The following is a 16,903-nucleotide window of genomic DNA, read 5'->3' as shown; positions in this document are numbered from 1 at the left end:
TTCATGCAGCATTAAAAACTTGATTTACAGCAACCTACTACTTTCTCAAGTCTTGAAACTGTTGTAGAGGACATTTGGAAGGTTATTAGCTAACCAACACGACTGCTACACGTTAGACTTGTCACTTGCTCTCGTGTCAGATCCAAGGCTGTTTTGCAGAGGAGCACTGACTACATAGGGCAAGCTGGCTTTTTCCAGCTCCTGCTCTCCTAGCCTCCACAGTTTGCAGGACTGCTCACACCTGGAAAGCAATGCACCAGGGGAGTTAAAAAATTTAAGAAGAGTCACACCACAAAAACAGTTTTGGCTTGAATCCTATCCCACCTGAAATCACTTTGCCAGTGCCCATTTAGCACCTGGTGGTGCAACGGTCATCAAGGACAAAGGTGAATTCTAACACACCTCTATCAGAGAGCCAGTTACAAACCAGGCGAGTAAGGCCTCCCTCAAACACACAACAGGAAGAAAGATGACTCAACGGGAGAAGTTAATTTGCTGTCAAATATACCATCTTAGTACATTCAGCCACAAAACAGCATGCTGCAGAGAGAGCCAAAAACAGGCTGACTTGGTTTTGAAATCTTCTGGCAGAGGTTGGATGAAATTTTTTTTTAGGAGTTCACTACAAAATTTTCCAAAATCCTTTTACTATGTCTTGAGCAGTCTTTTTGACACTCTCAGATGCCACATAAACCACAGCACAGAAATACACAAAGACAAGGAGAAAAACTTCCTAAGCTACCAAGAAATTGTTTTAAGCTATGTACAAGCGAATGTCGTAACTTGTCAGTGGGGCTTGGGGGGATTTCGTAAGAGATGTAAGCACTTGCGCCTCTTCTACAGTGGTATTTATGGAAGTTATTAAAGCTATTCACCTTGCTTTGGGTGAGTATTCATTTACTGCTTTAATTCAGTGGAAAGAACAAACTTTTGAACCACTAAAAGCACATGGGATGCCCAGCACTGAACTGATGATGAACATTTGCACAGATTTTGTGATACAAGTAGTGAAAATAAAACGTTCATTTTCAATCAACCACAAAAGCATGTGTCAATGCAAGAACCCAAAAGGCATGACTTTGTCTATCACTGCTTTTATGGGATGCATGAAGTTTCAACACTTTGGTGGTATCTGGGGTTAAAAAAAAAAACCAAAACCAAACTCAAAACAAAACAAAAAAACCCCCAAAACTACAGTCCTACCTTGCCTTTGGGGAAAAAGACAAAGAAAAAGCAACACAAAACTCGTTGGTGAAAACTACTATCGTATCAGGAAGAGAAAAAGACCTGCAGGATAACCACAAGGCAAACATGATTAAAACATCAAGACATTTGACACCATTGTTTTTTTGTCAAGCAGCTTCCTGCTTTCGTGAAAGGCACAGATAAAGGCAAAAACCAAGCATCCAAAGAAATAAGGAAAAGCCTAGAGATAAAAACATGAAAATTCATCTATTCTGTTAAAGGAAAGGAAGGAATAGAAATGCAAGACAAAAATTAGAAAATAGCACTTTAAAAAAATTAAATCAAATTGAAATTAAAAAGAAAAAAAAGGTGTATCATTTAACGTAACAGCTAACTGTCCATACTTTACAGTCATTTTAATCTTACTTCTCAGAGACCTTCTACTATAGAGAGAGCCCAACTCATCCTGCTCTTAGAGAACCAAAAAAACCTGAAGAGTAACTCATCCTCCTGTGGTTGTGAGTGTCTCTTCAAGACTAACCATAGTCCTAATGCTTGAAATCTACCTCACCACTGCAGTAAGACACATGGGGTCATCCGGAAGCTGCACACAGGATTAGATCAACAGGCTTTTTAAACAACCTTAAAAACACCCAGTCAAATATTTTCACGCTGTATTACATGCTGCATCTCTTTCATAATATCCTTGAGAGAGGTAGAACACTGGAAACAAATACTACAATTGAGGCTTCCATTACCACATTAATTAACTTCTCCCTTGGGAAAGGGGGGTGGGGGGGCGGGGGGTGGAGACATCAGCAAGTAACACGCTGCTTAGATTTGTCCTATGGAGACATCTCACTAGCTCATAATCTTTAATTTCCCTGACATACAGTCTCTTTAAAGTTGCTTCGCTATGCAGCTATTTCTGAGTGTTGTACCTTATCTGCCCTTGCTGTTACAAAACACACCCTTATGACAGTAAGTTAAGAAAAAAGGGAAACGGTCAAGCTTTCAGGAAATTCTTTGTGAACCGGTCAGTTTATTTGTCACTGTCCGAGTTCAAGGTTCTGTGAGTTTCCTTTGGGGCTGGGGGGTGGAATGCAAGAAAATTCGGGAGAAGATAAACAACCCATTTTAAATGACAAAGCTTTGGTGAAATAAAAAAATTTGCTCTGTAATAGACTTTCAAGTAGTTTAGACCTGACACATGCCTTTCAAAACTGCTTGCTGTGCTATTTCATCAAGTCCAAAATCAGATCACATTTACAAGATTTCACATTGCTCAGGAATTACGTCCTGGACAGTCATGGTGGCTGTTACTTCTCTGTACCTCTGCTTTGCTGCTGATTCTCATTGTCAGGAGGGAAACACTGCACAAGTTAAACCACAAATGCTAAATGCGACTCAAACACAGCTCAGACACAATACTTAGCACTTCCAAATAGAGGCAGTTATTTAGTTCCTCATTTTTTGGACAAAGCGGAGAAGCTCTGCACACAACAGTCCCAACCCCAAACAAGTCAATCCAACACATCCTTGAATAAAGGTCCAAAAATCACAGTGGAGAGTGAAATAAACCACTTTTAATGAGCAACAAAGCCACACTTTAGAGTTCTCAAGCACAGGACTTCACCATAAACTTCACCTGCCAACAGAGACAATGAGATAACATGCACGATTGAAATCTGATTGCTTATAGACTATAACATAACAGCTATACACTGTGTGCTAGGCCCCAGGATCCAATTATCCGAAGTAAAAACAGCTTACATGAAGGATAAATTGGAAACTCAAGGATCAAAATCACCAATTAATTCAGTAGTATCTACTTTATGTTGCCACATAAAATCATTACTATTCCACTTAATGTGTAAGCGGCAGTGTTTATCATGGAAGAGTGGGCATATTTAATACTTCTCTGCAGCACAGACCCAGGAAACCAATACACCCTTTGCAATTAGTGCAGTGAGAAAGGGAGACCAGTTTCAATTCTGTGAGGTGACTATGCCCTCAATTTCAAAGGCAAATAAATCTTCAGATTAGGAACACAAGCACTTAAATGGCTATTTAGAGAAAGATCACATCTGAAACTCTTTGTCTGCCACATGTTGCTCATCTCTGAAACCCTTATAGACAAAGAGCTCCTCAAGTGACTCTTGACTCTAAAAAGAAACCATCAATGAAGTCCTTGAACAATATAGGTAAGAACCCTTACTATTAGCTAAAATTGAGAGAAAGAGACGAAAATTAGTGAGTAAGAGAAACTGCAAACTAAGGCTGTGGATTGTCTTACATAAAAGGAAAGGCAATATTTATGCGTTTCAGGTGTTATCTACAGATGCTTTCATGTCCAGGAAGCCTGAGCTCTAGGAAATGTTGAAAAAAAAAAAGCAATTATTAGCCCCACTTGCAAAGAGAAAGTGTCCAAAAGCCATTACCTGGGGACAAAGATGGAGTTGTGAAGGAAGTTCTCAAACACTTTCCGGTACTCTGCTTCCTCCTTCTCAGCTTGCTTTTCTGCCTCTGTCTTGGGACAAGCACAACAAGGTCCTTTTTCTCCCCCACAGCCCTCTGGCTTGGTGGGTTCAGTAGCTTCTTCTGTATCAATGGTCCCATCAGCGTATCTTCGAATTGGGACTTTATCTTAAAAGGAAAGAACAGAGGCAGCTTGTTTCTTTTCTCTCCGTATTATGAATAAGCAACAATCCATGTTTACCCATTCCCTTCTACTTGCTGTTATTCACAAAAGAGTCATGAAGCATGGCACAGGCTTTAGCTCTTGCAGATAAGGTGCACTGGCAGGTAAGAGTCACTGGCAGGTAAGAGTCACAGGCATTTCAACACAACCGTGTTTTGTTTCCCTACCTTTGGAGCAGTAATTGTGTCTGTAAAGGTAACTGTCCTGAGGTTGCTGCTGCCATCGTACAATGTAGTATGAGAGGTTGCCATTAGGAAGAGAGGGAGGATTCCATTTCACAATCAGTTGGGATGAGGAGTTGGATGCTGAAATAACATCCAGGGGAATGGATGGCACTGGAAGGGAAAAAAAGAAAAAAGAGGAGGAAGGTATTTAAATCTAGAGCATTCTACAATGTATTTCGTTGCAAGTTTTCAAAGTGAATCCCAATCCATTTCTATACTGCAAGAAAAAACACCATCCTATTTCAAAGACAAGATTTCCTACTTATGCCCCACTAACAATGGTTATTAAGGGTTCAACTGCAACCACGTAGAGTCCCAATCAGAAGTTGCACTTCAATTTACCTTTACCAATGGAACAAAGTCTGAAATCCTAACTCCAGAAAACTCCCATAGCTCCCAATGAAAATAATGTCTGAATAACCACAGTTTTAATTCAGATCTTAATGCTGCTTTCATAATTACCGAAACTTTCTAGCATTATGCACGTCATCCACACATAAATTCAATTGCTGTATTAACAACAGAACTTGCATAATAATATAAGCATACCTGCAGAGTTACCAACCTCTTACCCAAGAGCCCAGCATCTCACCTGCAGCATTGGTTCGTATATATACAATTTCACTTTTTGCTCCATGAATATGATGGTTTTCCATCATCGTGAGGGTAACAGCCTTGACATAAATGGCATATTGAGTCCAAGGTTTCAATCCCTGCAGTAGAATTCCAGGATTGTTCTCTTTGTTCGGTGGCAGGTCAACGTCGACCATGTTCCAGCTATTGGAGCCACATGCATCTTGCCCATCATACTCTGTCACATTTTTAAATGGTCTGAAATATTAAAAGAAAAAAAGATAGTACAAAATATTTATTTTCTCCTAAAAATCGTCACATATTTATGAGTGCCTCACTTCAGTGTTGCTCAATGAAACAAATCAAGTTTACTTGTTTTCCATAGCAGAATAATAAAATTCATATTTATTTCCAAGCACTACAAAATTCAGAGATCAGCTTTAGCTGCAGGTCTTAACCTTCAGTCACAAGCAATAAGGTAAGGTTCTCCAAGAAAACACTAAATTTCTCTTTTTTTTTTTTTTTAATCCAAAACAGACAGTGAAATGCTTCAGACATATTTAGACTTGAGCTAAGCATACATGAAACAGAAGCTACTCAAAACAGTTATTGATAGTGGCTGAGCTTTTTACAATAAAGAACCCAAACTTCCATGACTGGCCTTGACCAGTCCAACAGGCTTTTTTTTTTCCTTTTTATTTCCACACAATAAAAACACACTTACATAGTCATATAGTTCTACTTTTCATAAGTTGCATCACTGGCACAAGAGCATATAAAGTACTATTCTTGTTGTTAATGACTATAGACTCATCAGCACTAAGTCTATTGCATCATAGTACACCGTCACAATGATACTCTTTTTCAAGCAATGCTGGACATCAACAATCTGTGCTTCTGTGTCTCACAGTCTTGCTCCGTACGTCATTACCAGCATTCTGAACCTCCCTTTCACACCTCCAAACTGCTCAGAGAGTTATTAGTGTGCTCATTTGTATTTTGGACTATTTTAAATCTGATACACTACAAGGATGTGCAAAGGCAGAAACACCTCCCAAGAAATTAGGGTCTCTCCAGCAACTGCCCCACTCCTTCATTATCAAGATACACTAATGCAGAAAACTACCAAAGCTAGATAACCTAAATAACCCCAAACCCCGAGAAGACATGTCATCAAGGTGATAGGGCAAACTCCTGATCTGTGATGCTCTCTAGTCAGTACTGTGACTAGAGAAGGAAAAAACCTCTGTAAACGTAATGACATGACTTATGGAGAGCTCCAAATTAGACCCCTGAGAACAGCCAAGCCATCCATCTCATTTTTTTGTCAAATGAAACTTCCCTGATGGATTTGGAATACATTTGTAGGCTTCAATCAAAACAATCCTCTTTTTAAAGGGGTCTTATGCTCCACCAAGAAAAGAACTGGAAAAGAAGTGGGACTTGAAGATGAAATATGTAAACCGGATGAGATATGTAAACTGCATGAAATAGGAACTACCCAAAGGACTTTGCTGACTAACTTTTCTCACTAGCAAACCAACAGTCAGAATAGAATTGTCTACTATCCCTTGGAATGTCCCGATTAGTCTCTGACGACATCTACTTACGCTTCTTTGTAGTAAACAGTGAAGCTAATGAGATCCCTATAATCTGGAGGGCGATACCGTTCCCATGTCAGTTTAATCCGATTCTTGAGCGTAGTGTTGGAAACAAAACGCAGAATGTGGCTTTCACCTGCAATACAAAAAGGCAAGACATGAGAGAGTTAGCATGATTTGCTGTTTCTTAGGTCTCAGTTTTAGCTAATTAGCCTTTCCAGTAGTGCCTGTGATACCACAGTATACCAACAGCCTTTGTCTCTGTAGGGCTTCCTATTTCATCCTACTACATTTGAGTGCTTAACGGTAAGCAGTGACCTTGGCAATCATTTCAGAATATGCTGGAGCTACATTATTATTTTTTTTGAAGCAGATTTGCTTTTAATGCATCGTCAGAAAGCTCTTGAAAACTACTTCAGACTCTCCCTGAGCGAGGAATGGAAGTCCTGTTTATTCACAGGACTGGTTTAAATTCATCATCCAACTCCAATGCACGCGCAGAGCAGTAACTGGCCTCTGTGTTCTCACTCCAGGACAACTTTTGACAACTACAATTTGTTTTCTTCTGGGGAATGGGCAATATGGAAAGGACAAAGGAGTTTACACCCCTATTCACAAGAGGCTGGACCAAGAACTCCAAAACTCAGTTCATATACGGCGCAACCATTTGATGGCAGCAGCTTCCACCTACTCTTCTGAACAGAGCTGGATGGAAGCCGGCAGCTTTGAAATGAATGGCTTCCCACTACCAACTCACTGAGCTTTCCAATCCAAAACAAAATAGCATTTAAAAAACTTAATTCTTGGATGAAGAAATCGTCTTCTAAGTGTCAACTGTGAGTTAGTTTCTAATGTTCCATAGAAGTCTCTGAAAATAAAGGAGTTTTCACCCTCATGTACACTGGCACTATTGGTGCTATCTTTTCAAAGGCAGTTTTGCTTTTGTTGATTCTTTTCCCCTTCTCAGAGTCAGAAAGCTTTCTGTAATGGTATTTTAAAAAAACAGGCAGCGGCTGGCACTAGCCTCAGTGGTAGTAAGGACTGGCTGTGTGTCTGTAACTCCTCCAGGACTACAAGCCTTTGCTCTATTGAATGTGCAAAGAATGGAGTGTGCTTACAACAAGGATCTATGCCATCTGCATTTATGCATCATGCCTAAAGAGACATTCAGCAGAGTATGTGTCCTAGTTTTGTAAACACCATCCAGAACAAGGGGACTTGACTTATACACAAGATCTATTTTAATTTACTCAGCTCCAAGAACACCACAAATAGATGAAAGAAAAATGCATTTTCAGTTCTAAGAGTGTGAGTATGAGGTCTAATTTGCAAGCATTATGTTGTCTAAAGTCCTAGATGAGAGACTGCTTTTAAATGTGTTGGTTACACCTGGAGACCTGATGTGAAGACCACCAAAGCCAAAAGAGGACTTTCCAATAACTTTGACCATTGCAGAATCCAAAATTAAATGCAGAGACACTGAAGTTTAGGAATACTGTAGAACACTAAAAAGTGTTCTCAGTTCAAAAGCAAGTAATTTGAAAATAAAGCACAGAAAATTGAGTTTACAACAAGCATTTCTAGCAACAAGGTACAATATTCGGCAGGAGCTGAAAAGAAGCTTGAACATAAGAGGAACAGTTTGTTTTAGTGTCTATGGAATTGTTATTCAGCAGCCTCCTTAGTGTCAAGAAAGAGTAGATATCTGAGAGAGGAAAGTACCTATAATGATGTACATTTGCAAAGAAACTGCTCCTCTTTGGATATACCAAAACACTAGATCTTATTTCTCATTTCCCAGGTACATTCCTGTTGTTATACGATGCTGCTGTCACAAAAAAGGGTATTTGGAAAGCAGTCGTCTTCATCAAATGGTTTTTACAGATGAGATAGTGACTATGTAACCACATAATTTTCCATGCATGCGAACATACTTTCACAGCTACATTTTAAAAATTGAGCAAGTAGAACAATGAAAGCCTGCTGTAATTTCTAAACTCTAAATATTGTAACGGTCAGCAACGCGGCAGTGCGTTGGTTTGGATTCTTTTTGTGACACCCTCCTATGCAGTTTGCCTCAAGATTTTTTTGCGTGTGTGTTTACTTACAAGAGGCTCTCTCCCCATTGTTCCTTGGATTTATATCTCCTTTGCTCTGTCGTCCCTTGGTTCCTGAAACTTCCTCCATACGATAAATCTCAGAAACGCACAGTTTAGGATTAAATGCAAAATACATTTTCCCCTCCTTGATCGTCAAGTTATGATGGTTCCAGTCCCACAGCTGCTGAAGATTGTGGTTGTCAAGCACGTAGAAGGAGTAATTCCTAGAAGGAAAAATATTAGTTTTAATTCATAGCCAATTCCAACCAAGAATACCTTAATATAAGCAAACTTTAAAACACTATGTTTCCTCTTATTACTTTAAATTGATGTTCAGCAGAGTAAAGGATTTTCTCCTCTCCCATGGAGCAACTTTTCCCGAATGCTCACTTTGGTCAGAGGGCAGGGAAATGACCGTAACACAGGACTCCGTGGCTGACACCACACCAAGTAAAGCCCACCCCAACATGTGTTTTAATAATCGTACAGAAGCCGCTATGAGGAATATAAATTCATGTCCTCTGAACAGCAGGTCTCTACACTGCATTTTCCATTTTGTGGCAAATGGGAAGCAATAACCTTACATACCTTATGGGAGGAAAAGCATGGTGCAGTTCTGACAATAAAATACGATCGTGAACACAGCTGTCTTGCTTATGTTTACAAAAACAGCCATAAGAGTTTGCATAGTGAGGTTTCTTTGCCTCTCTGTCTTAGTTTACCTCTTGGCCCAATAAAGATTTCCTACGTTGTGCCAAGTACAGTTGCGCCTATACATCAAAACCCGACAGTAAACAGTTGTACTGACTGCACGGCACAGGATCCACGCTTCAAAGTACAGACTAACAACACAGGCAGCAGCATGTGCTGAGCCTGGTCCCTAAGCACAGCAGTGCAATAACACGAACATCCTTTATTTCCACAGATACTAAATGCAAAATTGTGTGTGTATATCCTATTATGTATTAAGAAAAAAATCCTGGTACCACTCAATTGTGCTGAACTGGGGGGAAAAAAAAAAAACAGGTGCAGCAAAAGCAAGATTATAGGTTCTACATTAGCAGCAAGACAATACCTGCAAAGACACATTTTGGGATAGTAGGGACAGGAATGCACAATTGGAAAATAAGTTAAAGGTCTGTGTAGCTGGTGAAACTAAATCAAACCAACCCATCATGGCAGCATTTATTATACTCTTCTCTGGGAAGTCCCACCAATGTTAACTACATCAACATAAAATCCATTATTAACACAATGAAGCCTTGCAACTTCTGCAAGCCATTTTGCATTGGTAAGCCCACATCAACGTAGTTAAACCAGGCTTTCTACACATCCTTTTAACTACTTTGGTCGACAGCCGGCTGAACATGAGCCGGCAGTGTGCCTAGGTGGCCAAGAAGGCCAACAGCATCCTGGCTTGTGTCAGGAACAGTGTGGCCAGCAGGAGCAGGGAAGTTATCGTCCCTCTGCACTCGGCACTGGTGAGGCCACACCTGGAATACTGTGTCCAGTTTTGGGCCCCTCACTACAAGAAGGACGTTGAGGTGCTGGAGCGTGTCCAGAGAAGGGCAGCGGAGCTGGGGAAGGGTCTGGAGCACAGGGCTGGTGGGGAGCGGCTGAGGGAGCTGGGGGTGTTCAGCCTGGAGAAGAGGAGGCTGAGGGGAGACCTGATCGCTCCCTACAACTACCTGAAAGGAGGGTGTAATGAGGTGGGTGTTGGGCTCTTCTCCCATGTAGTTAGCGCTAGGACGAGAGGAAATGGGCTTAAGCTGTGCCAGGGGAGGCTTAGGTTGGATATTAGGAAAAAATTCTTCACGGAAAGGGCAGTCAAGCATTGGAACAGGCTGCCCAGAGAGGTGGTGGAGTCCCCATCCCTGGAAGTGTTCAAAAAATGGGCAGACGTGGCACTTGGGGACATGGTTTAGTCTAGTCTACCCTTGATGGCTGGACTGGATGATCTTAAAGGTCTTTTCCAACCTAAACGATTCTATGATTCTATGATACAGTCAGAGTTTCTGCAGGGTAACATGGCAGACAAACCATGGGGCTCATAAGAGCTGACATACTACTCATTTATGGTTTTCCTTCAAAAACTTCATTTAAAATTTAGCATTAATTCCTCCCTCACCCAACCTGAAGTGAAAACTGTGCATTCTGGTTGCAATCTGCACAGACCATGGTTGCAGTTTCTTGTAACATACCAAAACACTGAGTGTATTTTCAGAACAACGTGAAAGAGAAGTGGTTTCTCGTATTTCCAACTATCCCCTAATTATCCAGGACTTGACTGCTAACGAAGTCGATATACCTGGTACCACTTCAGACGGATGCTGAGAAGAATGTGCTCAGTTGACAAGGGAGCACACACATGTTTGTGTTTTAAAGGCATCTTGCCAGGAGAGAACAAGGATGCTAAAGTGCATGTGGGACTTGACAGACATCACCAAAACCCATGTTTGAGACGTCTATTACTCGTTACAGATGACTAAAATCCCTGCAGCTCCCTGTGCACTGCTGAAAAGATGACACTTCACCATAATTAGCCACGTGATTAAGTGATGGCAACTAAGCTTTTCAGGGAAGACCCAAAAAGCTGGACTCAGATCGAACACAATAAACAGAGGTGTGGCTCCATGACTACAGAAACCATCTTAAATATTTAATAACAGCCTAGCCTGTCTCCTGCTCCCAACTGTGGCAATTACGCTTTAGACACTAGAGATAATTCTTGTATTAAAGCAATGTGGCTAAGCTTTCAAGAGGGTGAATAAATGAGGCAAATCAAGCACACACTGGTGCTTTACACAACTGCACGGCGACTGCGCCGGAGCTGGGAGCTACCGTGGCTCATACGTTAAAGCCATCTGCGCAAGTTTGAGCAGCCATCTGAGGCGAGGCAAACAGGTCCTAAGGGTTCATATATACACTGAAAGTATAAATTAGTGGAAGTTATTCTAGCACCATTCAAAGCACCAGGGAAACCACATTTGGAGGGCTATAAACAGTCTCAGTCACAGGAGAGGTGCAGCACTGCATGGCTTGAAAGGTAGAGCAGAGGGCAACCAGAATGCACTTAGGGCTTAGGTTATAAATAAAGTTATAAATAAAGATTATATCAGACTTTGGCTCTAACAGCTGTGGAAAAAATCAGGATGCCAAGGAAGATAGCATGGAAAGAATAAAAGATTCACTGTACGAAAACAAAGGACTGCCAATCAAACCCTGGAGACAGTAACTAAGGGAATGACTGGAGATTATGGCCTGAAGGACAGGCTAAACCTCTGAACAGGAGTAGGAGGCACATCTGGTCCCAGGCTTGCCATAAAAAGCCTCAATGCGACCTGCCTAACCCATGCACACCCACAGGAGAGAATTCCCACAACATGATGTGTATCCCCAACTGCAGAGCACCCGCAGCCCCTTAACTATTGACTGCATACATTAAAAACCTGCTCCACACTGTACCTGCACGCAATGCTGCATCTGTGCACATTCACCCATCGTAAAGCTATGAGGCAGAACGCGAGATCCAAACCAAAAGGAGATGTGGGTGATGAAAACATTTCAACAAGCTTTCAATCACGCTTTATCCCCCTCCATAGCATACAGGACACAAAAAGCTCCAGAAAGGGGTAATGACCGGATAAGTACGCTGTTAATAAGAGAGCAATGCATGATTTGTAAAGGCAAGAGACTTGCACCAAAAAGGGAATGAGAACTGGCAGAGGACCGTGGATAAGAGTGGTGGATGAGCTGGCTACAGAAGATGACCAGGCAGCAGAGGTTTATGGTAGACTGACTATCCTGAGATAAGACAAGCAACCCTGCGGGACATACAGAATAAAAAACGTTCACCTCAGTGCTACAATGGTGAGAAAGACAGAAAATCCCACTAGACCAGATAGCTGGGACATCAACCAGTAAGAGACAGGAGAAAAGGAAAACCCTTATTGTTCTAAATGCCCAAAGCATGCCACATGTTGGCTAGGATATTAACACAGTATATGTTCTGCACCTGTATCACAGTGTGACCCTGATCGTAATGAGGGCCCGACAACAGAGTCAAACATATACAGCACCACACCACAACAGAGAACAACATGGAAGACAAGACTTGAACAAAATGCTCTATTTGATGGTGTCTCTAAATAGGTTCGTTCTTCAGCATTTCTCTACAAGCCTGAACTTTATCAAATTTCCAAAACATTGCTAATGTTTTAATAATGCTGATATATTCTTCTGCTTGTGTTTGGCCACTAGCACTTCAAACTGAACCACCGAGGTTATTAACAGAATATCTGTCTCTAATAGATACTTACACACACCTTGCTAATGTAAATTGTAAGCAACTTACAAACAGCTGATTTTGGCCAAGAATTGCATCTCTGCAGGCAAATACATGGGTAGAAAACTAGGGACTTTTATACTAACCCATGTGTCCTGGTTTCAGCTGGGACAGAGTTACTTTTCTTCCTAGTAGCTAGCGTAGTACTGTGTTTTGGATTTAGGATGAGAATAATGCTGATAACACACTGACGTTTTAGTTGTTGCTGAGTAGTGTTTATACTAGTCGAGGATTTTTCAGCTTCCCATGCTCTGCCAGGTGCACAAGAAGCTGGGAGAGGGCACAGCCAGAATAGTTGATCCAAACTATTCCATACCATATGGCATCATGCTCAGTATAGAAACTGGGGGGAGCTGGCCGGGGGGCAGCGATCACTGCTGGGGAACAGGCTGGGCATCGGTCAGCAGGTGATGAGAATTGCATTGCGCATCACTTGCTTTGTATATTCTTTTATCATTATTATTATTTTCTCTTCCTCTGCTGTCCTATTAAACTGCCTTTATCTCAACCCATGGGTTTTACTCCCCCCCCCCAATTCTCTCCCCCATCCCACCGGGATGTGTGGTGCTTAGTTTCCAACTGGGGTTAAACCACACCACCATGGATTTGGAAGTGATGCACCTTACTAATCCTAAAGTTCAGTGTTTTCTTGTCCAGTTCAAAAGGGTAAACTGATGAGCTGCTTAAACCCCCCCACAAAGCCAGCCTCACACCTCGGTGTACAAAGTCCCCAATTCACTTTTTGAAACTTCACTTAGGCATGGACAGCTGAGGAACAGCGTCTTTACAGACTTCCCTTAAACAAAAACAAACCCAAGGAGCGTTCCCCCATGGGAGCCCGCCGCTGCAGACATGCTCACCACCCGTGTTTACCAGCAGCCCAGAGGGCGTTATTCATTCCTAAAACACTCTCACACACAGGGTGACTGCTTTGTTGAAATGCTGTGGCTAGAACAAGCCTTGCTGCTATAGTGCTGACTGTCTGAATTCACCATGATCTCACAATAATGATCCCAGGAAAGCAAACCATAAAGTCTTTGCTGAGGAGCCATACAACAGCTAGAGATCCTGTCCACACCTTCCAACAAGCCTGACAGCTTCTGATGCCTCTGCTTCAAAATGATGTCGAAAACGGGGGGGGCGTGTTTTGCTTTCACGGAGACTGTCCCCAGTTTGCTGCAGAAGTTGAAGCACATCAGCAGCAGCCGGTCAGTGCCACAACAGGAACTCTTCCTCAGTCACCATCTCCTCGCTTGCTCTTGAAGGACACAAATTGCTCGTTTTGCAGGTACCCAACCTGGAGATGCTTTGACAAGTGCTGCCCACATGCCATCCATCAGCACAGCAGCTGCAGCGGATGACAGCAATGGACACACAGCACCCCAGCAGAAGACAGAGGGACCCAGCAGAGTGAACGCCAGACTAGCAGCCAAAATCCCGCAACAGACACCGAGACCCTTCCAGCGCAGCTCCATTTCAGTTTCCCTATTTGCAAAGAGAAGCTTTTTTTTTTCTTGACGTGGGAGCACGTTCACTACAGACATGGTGTTCAAAAGAGGCAATGAATACTCTGAAAACAAACAAAGCAAATTCCCTCTAAAGTTTCCATTTTCTGTGATAACCAAGGCAGGCACCAGCAACTCAATAAGGAAGAAAGAAATACTGAAGTACTGTTTTGTTAGTCCAGTTCAATAAAAGAAAAGGGACGGTGGTGGTGGGGTCAGTCATGTAATGAACCATCATAATGGATCTTAAGCTAACCTCCCTCTCGCCCCCCAGGCAATGCTGGCATAAGCAGCTATTGTTCCAGCAGCCCAGTACTTCCCAGGTTAAGACCCCACTCCCTCTTGTTCATAACTCTGCCAAAGTAATTGTTCAAGCTCAGTCCTTCCTTGCCAGGTGCCTACTTCCATCTAAGTATTTTTGCAAACGTTATTTAGACTGCGGTAATGCCTAAATTATGCTAGGCGTTTTCCAAGCAAAGAGACTGCCCCTGACCCAAAGGATGTAACTGCAGTAATTTCCTAGCATGGGTGAATTTTAGCACAAGTAGTTCTTTACTACAGATCTATTTTACCTCCTCCATTCAGCCCTGTTTTCCTCTTCAAAGCTGCACCTATTTACTTCTCTACTTGGGAATCTGACTTAAAAACCTGCCACTTCCCTTCATATCAGCTCTGCTTGCTGACATACGAGGTACCATAAACATAATTACTACTTGAAACACAAAGCTAAAATCAAATTTAAAGAGATCGGGGAGGGGGGGGAAAAGACAAAACAATAATTGGAGTATCTGTGAGAGCACGCCACATCCTAAGCGGGCTGAATGAGCCTTGCACTTGACAAAGTGACGAACCTCTAGGATTTGGAATTAGAAACAAGCTTTTCCGTAGAGCCAGTGTTCTTACTGAAAAAGACAGCATGCTTTTCAAGTGCAGGATGAAGAGCTGCCCTTTAACTCGCTCTGTCAGATGGTGGAATTTTAAGAATTTAAGGCTGACCAAAGACTAGCCTGAGAGAAAGAGGGAGGTTGTGAAGACTCCCTCATGCTATAACTTCATCCTGTCGGGGCAGATAAATCAGACACAAGCAACCTTTCCCATGACCCTCCCACCACCTTTTCTTACATGATTTCCCAAAATTCTTCATTCAATAGTTCTCCCTTACTGAGGGACACTTATTTCTCCCAGAGAACATGGTTTAAACTTGGGATGGCTACTTGATTCAGGAAGAGAAAGAGCAAGGCAGTTTGCTGAAGGACCATCACCGCACCTCAGCACTGTGAGTTCTGCGGAGATAAAAACTTTTGTCTCGACTATCTCTTACCATCATAGGAAAACTGAAGTTATATACAGCAAAAAATATCACACATTGTGTAATTATAGAAGCAATATAACCCACAGCAAACATTTCAAGGGATCAAGTTCAATTTTCCTGACCAGTCTTTTTCCTGCTTGATACGCAATTCATTTAACATTAGCATTTCAAGGAGTTGCAAACAATTGCAACTTGCAATCTGTTTCATACTAGTTGGGTCACTTCCAGTTACACTGCCTGGTTAGTAAAGTTCAGGTTTCCTTTTAGCTGACATTCTCCATAAAACTCTGCTAAAGGCCAACAGTAAAAAATTGCAAGGAAATCCAATTGTTTCTGAAGACGCTCTTTTCTCAGAGCAGAAAGAACAAAGACACTTTATCGTCTCCCTAGAAAAACCTAAAGTGAAAAGCAACAGCAAAGTTACCATAAAAATACTTCTAATATACTCAATTTAATATGCTGATTGGGACAGTAATCCAAATGAGCAATGACTGTGCAATGGTGTTCATTAGGAGAAAAATGCTGTGTATTAGTGGAAGAGAAGACTCTATAAATGGTACGTGAATGTTTATTAGGAGACTTATTCTCTGCGGCTTTCTATTAAAGTGAAATTGCATCTACAAATATCTGAACACTTACCCGTCCACCTGTTCCTCTCCCAGAATATACCGCAGGTTCTTCAAGAAAGAGAGGGAGACTAATGCATGGGAATGACGAATCTTCACATACCCTGTTACTGTCTCAATCAGACCCATAAAATTCTCCAGTTCTGAGGCGATGTTATCTACAGTAAGAAAAATGTAACTTCATTATTGCAGAATTCATAGCTTTAACTGCTATTCTGCTTAATGCAGTATTAGCTCAGTAAAAGAAAATGTTTGTATTTGTTGCTTTTGAAAATGAGAGACACTGGTATTCCTCCCCCAGTAACAGTTGTCTGTGCAGACAGATGGTTGAAGGGCAAAATAAAGCCACAGAGCAACAGTGGAAAACCAGCCTCGCTTTTCCCTGCTGGTATACCTGCTTTTTCCATGGACACTGCACTCTGGAGCCAGCACCGAATGTTGAGCCAGCATTCTGGCAGGGATGAAAAGACCCTTGTGTAAATGTACACATCCATGAGACTGGAATTGCTCTCCGGCTACAGAGCAAAGCTCAGGCAGAAAGCTCCATTGGAAAATGGAGAATGAGACTGAAGATGAAGAGGTGGAGGTACGCTGTTGGTCTTCCCTGGGGCATAAGGCATTGCTTTCAGTGACCTAAAAAGCTTTGGCTACAAAACTGAGAACTCTTGATGAAACAGCAAAGATAAAACTGTAAGGATGTCCTCATGCCATAGAGCATGTTCCATATAGTTC

The 16,903-nt window shown here is 41.8% G+C and overlaps 1 protein-coding gene across 2 annotated transcripts in view; it reads right to left on the bottom strand.

Annotated features, from left to right (window-relative positions):
• The window catches only part of IGF1R (insulin like growth factor 1 receptor), a 193,572-nt gene that overhangs the window by 24,260 nt on the left and 152,409 nt on the right, over positions 1-16,903 (bottom strand). For both annotated transcript variants that reach the window (XM_075713640.1, XM_075713641.1), the window contains exons 5-10: positions 16,185-16,329; positions 8,393-8,607; positions 6,294-6,420; positions 4,703-4,941; positions 4,054-4,221; positions 3,627-3,831 (exon numbers count right to left, since the gene is read on the bottom strand). In XM_075713640.1, the coding sequence (XP_075569755.1) occupies positions 3,627-3,831; positions 4,054-4,221; positions 4,703-4,941; positions 6,294-6,420; positions 8,393-8,607; positions 16,185-16,329 (1,099 nt within the window). The remainder of the gene's footprint in view (positions 1-3,626; positions 3,832-4,053; positions 4,222-4,702; positions 4,942-6,293; positions 6,421-8,392; positions 8,608-16,184; positions 16,330-16,903) is intronic.

This window comes from Pelecanus crispus, chromosome 7 (genome assembly GCF_030463565.1).
Source record: "Pelecanus crispus isolate bPelCri1 chromosome 7, bPelCri1.pri, whole genome shotgun sequence".
Lineage (NCBI taxonomy): Eukaryota > Metazoa > Chordata > Aves > Pelecaniformes > Pelecanidae > Pelecanus > Pelecanus crispus.
Note: the sequence above shows the minus strand (reverse complement) of the source record. Positions and strands in the feature narration are given on the sequence as shown.